This window comes from Chelmon rostratus, chromosome 13, assembly GCF_017976325.1.
Source record: "Chelmon rostratus isolate fCheRos1 chromosome 13, fCheRos1.pri, whole genome shotgun sequence".
NCBI lineage: Eukaryota > Metazoa > Chordata > Actinopteri > Chaetodontiformes > Chaetodontidae > Chelmon > Chelmon rostratus.
Genome location: NC_055670.1, coordinates 10,787,300 through 10,798,617, shown reverse-complemented (window position 1 = coordinate 10,798,617; position 11,318 = coordinate 10,787,300). Strand labels below are relative to the sequence as shown.

General features: G+C 43.6%; 2 protein-coding genes across 3 annotated transcripts; both read right to left on the bottom strand.

Moving 5' to 3' along the window:
- Positions 1-265: 265 nt before the first annotated feature.
- Positions 266-6,805, bottom strand: acp6 (acid phosphatase 6, lysophosphatidic). The gene is made up of 11 exons (XM_041950913.1): positions 6,689-6,805; positions 5,062-5,287; positions 4,808-4,936; positions 3,882-4,012; positions 3,639-3,718; positions 3,461-3,548; positions 3,139-3,271; positions 2,206-2,306; positions 2,019-2,111; positions 1,759-1,924; positions 266-1,672 (listed from the first exon to the last, which is right to left on the bottom strand). The coding sequence occupies exons 2-11, from the start codon at positions 5,278-5,280 to the stop codon at positions 1,538-1,540; spliced, it is 1,275 nt and encodes a 424-aa protein (XP_041806847.1). The 5' UTR covers positions 5,281-5,287; positions 6,689-6,805; the 3' UTR covers positions 266-1,537.
- A 1,216-nt stretch (positions 6,806-8,021) lies between these two features.
- Positions 8,022-10,184, bottom strand: gja5a (gap junction protein, alpha 5a). Of its 2 annotated transcripts, XM_041950425.1 has the most exons (2): positions 9,400-10,184; positions 8,022-9,369 (listed from the first exon to the last, which is right to left on the bottom strand). In XM_041950425.1, exons 1-2 carry the CDS (start codon positions 10,162-10,164, stop codon positions 9,013-9,015), a joined length of 1,122 nt encoding a protein of 373 aa, XP_041806359.1. In that variant the 5' UTR covers positions 10,165-10,184; the 3' UTR covers positions 8,022-9,012. The 2 variants fall into 2 exon arrangements, with proteins under 2 accessions (XP_041806359.1, XP_041806358.1); XM_041950424.1 differs by having other exon boundaries at positions 8,022-10,184.
- Positions 10,185-11,318: the final 1,134 nt, after the last annotated feature.

Here is an 11,318-nt window from a genome sequence, read left to right as displayed (position 1 = left end):
CTGACTATTCACATCTAGTCAGTTACGTGGACCAGGTGGTGTCTGTCATTCTACATGTCAAACCAGCTTACCAACATTTAGCTGGAACAAAGAGAGCAAGTCATAGCAAGAAACCGCATTGCCAAGTTGACATTTTATCAGGTGGTACTTACTGAGAGCTATTTTCAGAAGACATCACACTTCCAAAATAGATGCAAGCACGTTGATGCATTTGAACTCTACTAAACTAGTTGTGCTTGTCCAACAGGTGTTCTACTCAGCTGGTAGGAATAGTACATAGACCCTTATGGGACAGGAGCCAAAGAAAGAGACTCAACATTGATCAAAATCTTTATGCCTCACCAATCCAAACCAAACCTTTACATTTTAAGCAACAGGTCATGGGAACTCCCTGATGAGGTACAATACGTGTTATTGTAACACAGTAACGCAGGTGTATATAATGGGCATGTACTTATGCCTATTATACTGTGGTCTGATATTATCAACAAATTCCCACAAGAGGACAACCAAGTGTTTCACTCTTCATACTACAGCTGAATTATTCCCATTCTGCAGGTTCTACATGATTATGAAGACATTCACCTACACACTAATGTACAATCCACTTTGTGCCTCCTTTGTTAACAAACATTAGATACAGTACATGAAAATGCCTAGTATTCCCCTGAGGGGTGAAATGACCGTAAACTAAAGATTTGATTGTTAACACAACCAAATTGGCATAATTGCATCAGCAATCAAATACAGGCATTGAAGATACCACATTGGTCAACCTTTAAGACGTCCATATATGTAGTGTTCCTTAAACGTCCATTGTTTAACACATACAGGAGCCACATCACTGGGTGATATGTTCCTTCTTTGTAACAGACATGGGCACTGAATTGTGAGTCAATCACACATATCGTAGACTGTCCTAGTGCCGTGAACACTCGGTAGAACAAGTTTGTGTCGATCCGCAGCTGAACATAGTCCCCGTCAAGTGCACAACTTATTCCTGTTCAGGTACTGTTTGTGAAAAACTTGTGCCCAGCGATTTTAGGGAATTGCTTATACTTTTTAAAAAAATGTAATCTGTTTTAAAAGATGTATGAAGATACTGAGAGATGGGCAGACATAATTGGTTTTAGTTGGTGACACCTGCTTTCATCATTAAGCCAAACAGATTAAGTGCAAGCACACATACATCTATGCATCATACAAGTGATATCAGGCATAGACTGCAGAGCAAAATCATTCAACGTATACACTTGTCAATATGCCATAATCATTAAGTTAATTTACCTATATGGAACAATTTACTGCCATGGTTACACAGAGATGAAGAATTATGAAATTAAAAGTCTGATGTAAACTTAAAGAGGCTCTAATCCAACACTCATTGGTGTGCCCAAGAAAGTTACCCTGGAGTAGTCCGACAGTGAGGTATAATTACTGAGAATGGCTGGATGGAGTGAGAACTGAAAACGTTAAAAAAAACTGAGTGTAATGTGATAGGCAGCACTATGTTGAGACGTGTAGGTTTGTTGAGGATTCAGGGTTCGGTCAAGCCCTCAGTGTTGTTACAAAGTGACTGGTAGAGTTCAGAGCTCAGTGAGTATGCTGAGAGGGCCTGTTTGAACTCCTCCAGGGGGCAGTAGACTCCACTACAACCTGGTATAAGCTGATCCTACAGAAAGACAAGCAGAGAGTAAAACACAAGGGAAGAAAAGCAACAGCTCATCAAATAAATGAAGACAAAACCTCACCCCCTACCTGGCCTATGTATGACACTTTCACAAAGGCCTTGTTGGTCTGCTGGTGTTGGTGGAGCTCCAGAGTGATATCAGCAGCATATGGTGGCCACCTCATATCAAACACCCCCATGGCCATCAGACAGGGAATCAAAGTGGTGTCATGTGCAGAGTACAAAAACAGCTTCCTGTTTGAGAGAGGATTGAAACAGTGGGCCATTTAAAGACTAAACACAATCAAGCTTGTGCAAGAAATGGGTGTGTCCACCCGTGGTGTCCAACCTGTTTGGCTCTGATGAGGTACCCTGCAGTTTCTCCTCAATGTTGGTTAACAGTGTGTGAAGGAGGGGTCCCACACACAGCTGCAAATTCTCCCTGCCAAAAAGAGAGCAAAAGAATTAAAGGTGACCTGTTGAAAACGAAAGGGTTCGCTAACGCTTCCTCATATGCTGACTTTGTTTAATCTAACCTCTTGCTGGGTTCGTAAACATGGCAGATCATGTCCACAGCTCTCTGTTCCACTTTATTCCTCCAGGTGTCCAGTGCTGGTGGGCAGGGCAGGCCGTGCGTCTGTTAAAGTACAGAGACTTGACATTGTTGGTAGCAGTTCTGCTGCTCAGCAACACAAAACTAGCATGGCTGAAGATTTTGCTCACCATTTTGCAAAATGGGTACTTTATTATAAGATATTTGCCATTTTCCCCTTAATTATAGATATTGTCCTAAGTGCTGTCTATATGGCAACTCGCAGTAAAGAGCTGCACTGACTCAAAAATGTACTACTGTAATTTGTCTGTTAGTTTGAATGAGTGATAACTCATAACAGGTGGATCTGAACATTATCAGTGAGAATGTTAAGCAGGGCCCCAGTATTTGGCTTTGGCTGGTGAGGGAAAAAGCAAATTCAGCAAAGCCCAATTAGACGCCCCTTCGGCCTTGTTTCAGATCTTTTAGTGGCCCCAGTTTGCACATTCAAAAGATGGGTTATTTGAACATCTACGAAAAATGACCCTCTAAGCCTGATATTACCCTACTCATTCAACTATGCAAAAAATGATTTTCAGTCTCTCGTCCAGTAATGAATTTCTTTCACTGACTGAATTGGAAGTCTTTAGATTTGCCATCTATGCAATTCCGCATTCAATGGGAAATCAACTTATTTTAAAATATCTTCAATTACAGTACAGAGTACATTAAACTCTAATCATACTGAATCTGTTATATAAGCTTGTTAATCTCTAGAAACTTGATAAACTCTGCATAGAGTTTCATTTTACATAACTAGGAGCTTGCTAGGTTTCCACCTTGGGGCAGGCTAAGTCTTGATAATAATGGTATGTGCTCTGATAGCTTGTGGTGAGACCTAATAAAAGTCACATGAATCATGATGTGGCAGTGTCACCTCTCTGGCAACCATGTCGTCCCTAATGAGGATGAAGTCAATATGCTGGTGAGCAGCAATGCCCAGTGCGCTCTGGATGCTCTGCAGGTCGGCTGCAATGTCTGGCAGAGTGGACGACTCTGCCCAGCGGTGGCTGCACAGAACACACACAGTGTCAGCCACAAAACACAGACACACCATGACAACCTGTCAGAGGGATCTCAACTCGTCTTACAATTTTGCACAACACATTATTCAAGTTTCCAGTTTTGGGCAGCGGGTGCACACGGTGTTTGAGGCTTGGTGTGACTCTTTGCTTGGAATCAAAATATACTCTTCATACCTGCCAAGGATTTTGAGCATCTTGCATCCATGGTAGTTAGGATACAAGATTTCAGATTCTGCCTCCGTTGTTAATATAGGCACAATTTCTACAAGTAGAACAGAAAATTACAAAAACAGGTTATATGAGATCCAGAATAGAATAAACAACATCATGCACATGTGGATTTCTACCCTACCTTTTTGTTTCTGTTGGAAGAGCCCCGCTACCAGGCATTTGGCAGATTCAATGGTCCTCACAATGTTAGTGGAGCGCACACTAAAAATGGAAAAAATAGGTCATGGAAGGCAGCCAACTTGAAAATAGCAAAGCTTTTAGGCTGATATCATTTGCACTGTACTCATAAAGCCAATGTATTAAAACTGTAGAGTACAGAAAAGTGTTTGTGCTATTGCTATCCGTCATGATGTGCGGCACTTACTAGACCTCGGCTGGGCTAAAGGTAGAGCTGAGGAAATGACTCTCCTCAATGTATCTCCTCCTCAGCCTCTTGCCCAGCTCATACAGCTGCTGCATGCCCACTGTGGTCAGCTGACCGGGGAACGTGCCACCCTGCAACAAACAGGATCAAGTTTTACTCACAGACACACACCTGTGATGGCATGCAGGAATCCAGAGTGAATGTGGTACAAGGATGGCAGGAGTCCATATTGTGGGATTTAGTTTTCTAAGCTAAATCCTGCGCAGTAAACCTCTTTAGCAAAGTAGCTAACTCAGCACAGGAAACTATCATTTCTGTGGACTCTGTGGCTGGCAAACAGAAAGCAATATCTCACTGGGAAGCTCCACACACTGTTCAGCAGTATTGCAGAGAGGAGGTGAATGAATGAACCCACTTTAATGTCATCTGTATGGCTTTGTCATGACTCCTAACGGCCACTAGAGGGAGAAAGGCTAACTGAATGAATAAAACCAAGACATGCATTCTGAATCCACAAGGTTGTCCACATCTGTAAAACAGATATCTATAGAAGGTATTTAATGCCAAACGTATTTACCACAGCAGATATTAACTTGTCACAGCAGAAAAAGAAGAGACTGACAATTCTACTGGTTAGTCTTGCCCCAGTTAGTGTCGAAGTTTACTGTGCCAGGTTGCACAATGTCAGGGCTGTAACACAGGCACACCTACATGGAATGACATTATTTTACTAATTACATCCGTGCCTTTCCAGCTACTAAACGTCTAAATGTCTGCAATGAAGGTTCACGTGTATTTAGCCATTCCCCTCCAACAGCACGTACTGTATTATCAGGAATCAACTGCACAAGCTGCTACAACTGAATATGTTCTTTGAGCTCTTATTTTTCGGACTGCATTCAACACCACAAAACACACCTACTCACGGTCAGTACGTTTTTCCGATAGCTGTCTTCTACAGGAGCTGGGGGCTTTGGGCCACCATGAAGATCTGTCACTACGTAGTTGATGTGGGTGTACGCTGGAGGCTCCAGGAGCGTTGGAACCCATTGGACCTTTGACAAGACGAACGTGCCCAGACAAAGAACTGCTTGGTTTAACATACAAATATCATGTGACTTCAATTTAGAGAGACAGTGTTAAACGAGTTTGTAGAATGCAGTTTTTTTTTTTTTTTTACCTCCATCACATCAGGTATTGACTTTAGTGGCGTTCGAGCACCATGTCGGAACAGGACTTGCACCAATTTGAGTTCGTAGGGAGAGGCGTGATTTGTGTCAGCAGAGGTGCAATTGGAAGCAACCTGGTCTGATTCAGTCTTTTTCTGAGACCACAGCACAGAACCAAAAGCCATCGACACCGAACCTAAAACACCTGCTTTGGTCCAAAGACTCCTCATGGCTGTGCTGTGAAAAACAAAGAAACAAAAAACAGACCAAATGTCTTTAGTGTGTCTGAATTAACTCTGTGTACACTGGGGTTAATATGAAGAACAAGATCAAGTAGACATGCTATCATAATGACAATAACTTTAACTGAAATGATTATTTTACTGGTGGCATTAAGAAAGGCTCTCAGTCTGCCTAATGTTACACAACAGTTTTGCAACACACTAGCTCAAGCTTCCTTTGCACTCTGTAGTAAGACAGCAACTAATGATTCACTTCACTCGCAATCAGGAAATTACTTTCTCAATTAACTGATTAATGGTTTGACATATTCATACTGCGTCCTTGGTCACAAAGATATTTAGTTCATTGTCACAAAAGGCTACAATAACCAGCAACACATATTTTCGAGTTCAAAATGTGTATTGATTCCGATTTTCAGGCAAACGACTAATAGATGAATCGACTAATCCTTTCAGCGATGGCGAGCTGCAAATGACGATTCTTTCAAGTATTGATTAATCTGTAAATTAGATTACTTTCTCAATTAACCGATTGCTTACTTAGTCAACAAAATACCGAAAAACGTGAGAAAATGCTTGTTGCAGTTGCTCAGAGGCTAATTGTTCAGTCCACATAGTTTACACTTTTATGATAAAAGACATATTTGAGAAGCTGGAACCACTTGCTTTCATGGCATTTGACTGAAACGATTAATCAATTCTCAAGATAGCTGTCAATTATTATTATTATTATTATTATTGATGACGACTGTTCGTTTTAGCTCTACTTTCAGCTGTTATAACGTTACTTTGTATTATGTAACTTAAGACACTGACCTGACACAATTAAGTCCAGTGATGTCGACGAAGATAATGCTGCAGTAGCGTTAATTAACTCGGACAGTTAAAGTAAGGCAGAGCGAACAGATGCACAAGGCCGATCAACAGGACGACCCTTAAATATTGATCATATTTGACGTTAGACATAAACTACGTTAAGTCAGATAAAAGCTAACAAATGTGATGTAGCACATGCTTGTGTAACGAGCTGTTCAGGGGGCGTAACAGCTTTTCTACTCAAATATTTATATGGTTCATTGATGAAATATATAAAGTTCATACAAGATAGTTATGCAATAAAACTCCCAAATACCGGTTCTCTAAGATTAGGATTTTTTACACTACAGATAAGCCAAGTTAGCCAACAAACATTGCTTAAGTCGTTTCAACACAAACTCGTTGCTAACTGAAGCACGTTAAGAAAACACCACTTGGCACATGCTAACGTTAACTCTTTCAAAACTAGCTTGTTGCAACACAACGTGATAGCATGAAGTTTAACCTCCGTCCCAGCAGTCAACCTAGCTTACGTAACCGTGACAACTAAGCTCTCTCTTATCACGGGTATACTACTTACTTCGTGAGAAGAAGTTCTTCTGTTTCGATATAAAACACAGTTTTCAGGAAACGATAAATTCACTTGTCATTCGGCAGCTGTAGCCACCGGGTTCAAGCCAAAGGAGATGTCGGGAACTGTAGGGCAACACACGCCGGTCCACAATAAAAGTAAAGGCGAAACCCAGGAGGATAAAAATACATTTCCCAACGTCTCCATTACAGCGTGACCCTTCTTCGTCTTTGAAAAGATATACGATGGCGGAGATGCCTCAAAGTATGGTGCTGCCCTCTGCTGGACATGTGCACATCACACTGCTCCAGTGCTTATGTTTGTTATCCCAAACAGGACAAAATGCAGATTGTTCTGATTTCCAAACCCCGTGGTCTCAAGCAATGACAATAAATCATCATTCATACAGGTTTATGAAATATTGTCCAAAACAAGAGAGTCTCAGAGACTGAAATCTGAGAAGCATATTCCACCTTGAATGTTCATTTTAACACCCCTAGAGCGCATAAAAACATCACCTCAGCTTTGATTTTATTGAGCAGCAACGTAGTCTCAAACAGTGATGATGAAATGGGGGTAACTTTGCAGCAACCAGCAAACAAAATGACAGCAACCACCGCAGCTTTCATCTCGGTCTCAGCTTGTGACAGACCAAGTTGGATATTTGCACTTAGCTTCCTGGCAGAAATGGCGAGACAGTCTTTGCTTGTGTAAATACTGTACCGCAGTCTGTCTCCTCTCTGGTGAGCACAGACTGAAAACTGCAAATGGTGACAGGATCCTGATCTAGAAATGCAGAAAAAACCCTCATCTTTTAGCTACAGCATTAACCACAGGGTTTCTGATATGCTACAAGTTGGTTTTAATGTAACCTTTTATAGATCCTTTTGTACATACATCTGTATATGTTGATGTAGCAGAAAGATCTAAGAAATGCTTAAATAAATCACCTTGAGGACAACAGAACAGATTGTACAGTTGATGATTTATTAGTTCATGATGGGTTAGTGATGACATTTATTGCATAAATCTGTGAAAGAACCAGAAGCTGCAGTGATTATACAGTAGGAATGAATGTTTGCTGTGGGAAATATGTGGTATTAAACTTCAAACCCCCAGCTGCAGTCGACGTTCATTGGCAAACTGCTGTCACACACAACCTGTAAAATTATTCTGCATATAGTAAGAACAAGACATTCAAAGACCTCACATACATTGCATAGGGACAAATTCAGTATTTACACAGTGGCTCCAGGAGAGAAACTGAAAAACGTAAGTGCAATGTTGCCACCCAGTGGCCGGATCTGCTCATAACAGCATCCATGCGTGACCTCGTCTTTTTCCATTTACCTTGAATCTCTCGAGAGGAAAATCCCCAAACCGGCTACATTCTCTCATCACCTCTGCACACAAAAGGCTCCTGTCAAATATATAACTAATGAATACAGATTCACTCACACTATTTTAGATTGGAGAGTGATTATTATTGATTAACATTTTATGTTTGTTGACCTGCGTGTGTAGTGCAATCAGGTTTGCAAGTCAACAGATGGCTTACTTTAAATTTGCAGTCTTTGCCATACTGGCTTTTGGAAAAATATACATAGAAAACATGTTATGTGGAAAGAGATATATTTTTCACACACGTTAAGGCACTTTGATTAACTGAAATGTGCTGCGTACTGTAAAAGCAGCCAATTTATATACCGTCAAGCTTCACAGTTTATTGCATAGCAACTCCTTGTTTTCTTTTATTGCATCTCTTATTTTTTGCAGCAGGAAAATGAGACTGTTGATTGTGCTACTTAAAGTTACAACCTAATCTATAATTATGTGAATAGTTGAGATGTGTGTCATATTCTGCCGTATAATGAAATGATTCCCTACGTCATCTCACACCAAGCACCATCATTCTCACCACAAAGTCTCTTTACCTCTCTTCGTTTTTTGGCTTTAACTGTTTCACTAAAACATTAAATGTGCAATAGTCAGGTCTCACACCTGTTACCCTGTACTCATTTCAACGTCGTCTTTCTTTTGCAGTTTGGTTGTCAGTATGTCGCTATCTGCTCACAGAGCTCACACAAATTTACATGGTCCATTCACAGATCTCAGTGTCTCTCTCTAAAGTGAACATTTAGTCCATCGTCTACAGTCAAGTGTCAGGCTGCAATGCCACAGTTTGCATAACTAGCCTGCACTCATGTTCTGACCCCTTCACTCAGAAATATGACTCGGCCTCCTCTTTGTGTCTTCCTAAACTGATCTTTCTCCTCTCTCTCTTTGGCTCTGAAGGTCCAGCCGCGCCTCCTCTCTCCCTCCCGGTTGTGAGTCTATACTGCCAGGTCATCTTGGCGAGCCCGGCTGCTGCTCCCACTGGTCTTGCTCAGGCGCCGTTTGTCCCTCATGTAACCAGTGTGCAGCAGAGGCGACGGGGAGCAGCTGTTGGGCAGCTCTGTGGGTGCTTGATCGTATCTCATCCTCAGGAAGTCCCCCTCGTCCTCCAGGTTGTCGGAGCTGTGATGCCGCTCGGTGGCCAAGTTGACTGAGTTCTGCTGCAGCGCCATCCTGTTGTTGAAGGGATGAGAGGCCATGGAGGTCATGGGGTTCATGGAGCTCGGGGCTGCCAGGCACTGGCTGAAGTCAGGGGGCGGGGTGCAGGAGGTTGAGGGCCGAGGTGGACTGTTGGGCTCCAAGGCTGCAGACACGGCCACTGTCACAGCTCTGTGGTCGTTCCTCTGTATGACCTTGTTGCGCACGCACCTCCTGATGCTCTTCCAGCCGAGGTGGTAGAGCTCCAACACAGAAAGCAGCAGGGACACGCCGGCCACCACCAGCATGAAGATGATGAAGACGTTTTTCTCCGTGGGCCGGGACATATAGCAGTTGACAGGGTTGGGACAGGGCCAGGCCTTGCACAAGTACAACGCCTTGAGGAACACCCCGTAGATCAGATACTGCACCACGATAAACGTCACCTCCATCACCGTCCGGATCAGGATGCTCAGCATGTAAGTCTGCAGCAGAGCCCCTTTCAGGCGAACACGGCCAGACCCATTAGATGTCACCCCTCTTACACTCTCCTTCTGCTGGAGATACTCCTTCTCCCCCTCCAGGTCTCCCCCGCCTTCCCCTCTTGCCTCCCTCTCCTCCTGCTCCCTCCTCCGCTGCTTCTCCTCCCTGCGCACCGTGTGCATGGCGTGGCCCATGTAGATGAGGGACGGCGTGGAGACGAAAACGATCTGCAGCACCCAGTAGCGAATATGGGCGATGGGGAAGGCGCTGTCATAGCATACGTTGGTGCAACCGGGCTGCTGAGTGTCACACAGGAAATCACTCTGCTCGTCGCCCCAGGAGGACTCGGCCGCTGTGCCCAGCACCAGGATGCGAAAGATGAAGAGGACGGTGAGCCAGACCTTCCCGACCGAGGTGGAGTGTTCCTGGACCTCCTCTAGGAAATTCCCCAGGAGACTCCAGTCCCCCATCACTGCTCACAGGCTGAACACACACCTGAGACACAAAGACTGGAGAGAAAAGGCAGACAGAGGGTGATCTAGAGGTGAAAAGGTGAAGCCATTGAGATGGAGGATGGACAGAGCAGAGAGGAGGACAAAAAAGAGAAAAGAGACAGATAGTCAGTCACAGACAGCTGTAGGCTCCTCTATATTCCTGCACATGAAATGACTTGGGTGTGTGTGTGTGTGTGGCATCATATGCATAAAAATAGCCTCTCTGCCTGTGAATTGCTTGAGGACTGGACACTGGCATGTGAACAACCAGTTTCCCATGAGTGAGAGAGAGACGAGGGAGTGAAGGGCAGAGGAGAGGAAGTTCGGGAGTCATATAAAAGTAAATATTGAGGCTGTTTCAAGGAAAATGATTCAGTATCATGTTATGTTTGTTTACGTTCCCCACGTGCTATTGCGAGTCACGTATGACAGACAGGGACCGCGGGCCAAGTCAAAGCTAGGACACTTTGTCCTTTTATTGCTGTGACCTGGTCTGAGCTGCACATCTCGCCTGTGGACCGTGACCCTCAGACTTCGCTCACGCTCACAGAGCAGCAGCTATGATGTCCGCTGTCCTCTGTGCAGTAGTGAAAACCTCCTACACAATGCAATCTGGGTCTATCCCAGAACGTCAATCAGAGCTATCCATTGTGTGTGTGTGTGTGTGTGTGTGTGTGTTCACCTCTTGACTCCAGCATTAGTGAGAGTTTGGGTAAGACCCAAACATGGCAGTGACAGGCTGGCAAGTCTCAGCCGAGAATGACCCTATAAGGCAGCTCACCAGGCGGCTTTAAGGGTGCAATAAATGACCCCTGTCGTTGAAGGGTTAAGAGGACCCATCAAACTCCATCGAGGGGTGGCCTCCTGCATCTATATTCCCTATACGCCTACTGCCAGCTTTTACTATGTAATTACAGATGAAAGACAGATGAGTGATAATGTAAGAAAGGAGGGCTGAAAGTAACAGTTTGACGGGTTTTTCCAGCACGTCACACAGCTGAGGTTACCGCCCTACTTGGCAAGGTTAGAGAAAACGTATACATTCCTCCAAAGCTGTGCGTTAAGACAAAGCGTTCTTTTAATGGCGTGCCAGGTAGGATACACAATATAATCACTACGATCACAGACAG

Bases quoted from the DNA above. Each gene is read 5' to 3' on its own strand.
- acp6 (XM_041950913.1), bottom strand. From the start codon at position 5,280: ATGAGGAGTCTTTGGACCAAAGCAGGTGTTTTAGGTTCGGTGTCGATG. The intron at 4,013-4,807 runs GTGAGTAGGTGT...TGTTTGTTGCAG, and splicing joins ATCGGAAAAACGTACTGACC to GGTGGCACGTTCCCCGGTCA. The intron at 2,307-3,138 runs GTGACACTGCCA...GTACTTTAACAG, and splicing joins ACGACATGGTTGCCAGAGAG to ACGCACGGCCTGCCCTGCCC.
- gja5a (XM_041950424.1), bottom strand. From the start codon at position 10,164: ATGGGGGACTGGAGTCTCCTGGGGAATTTCCTAGAGGAGGTCCAGGAA.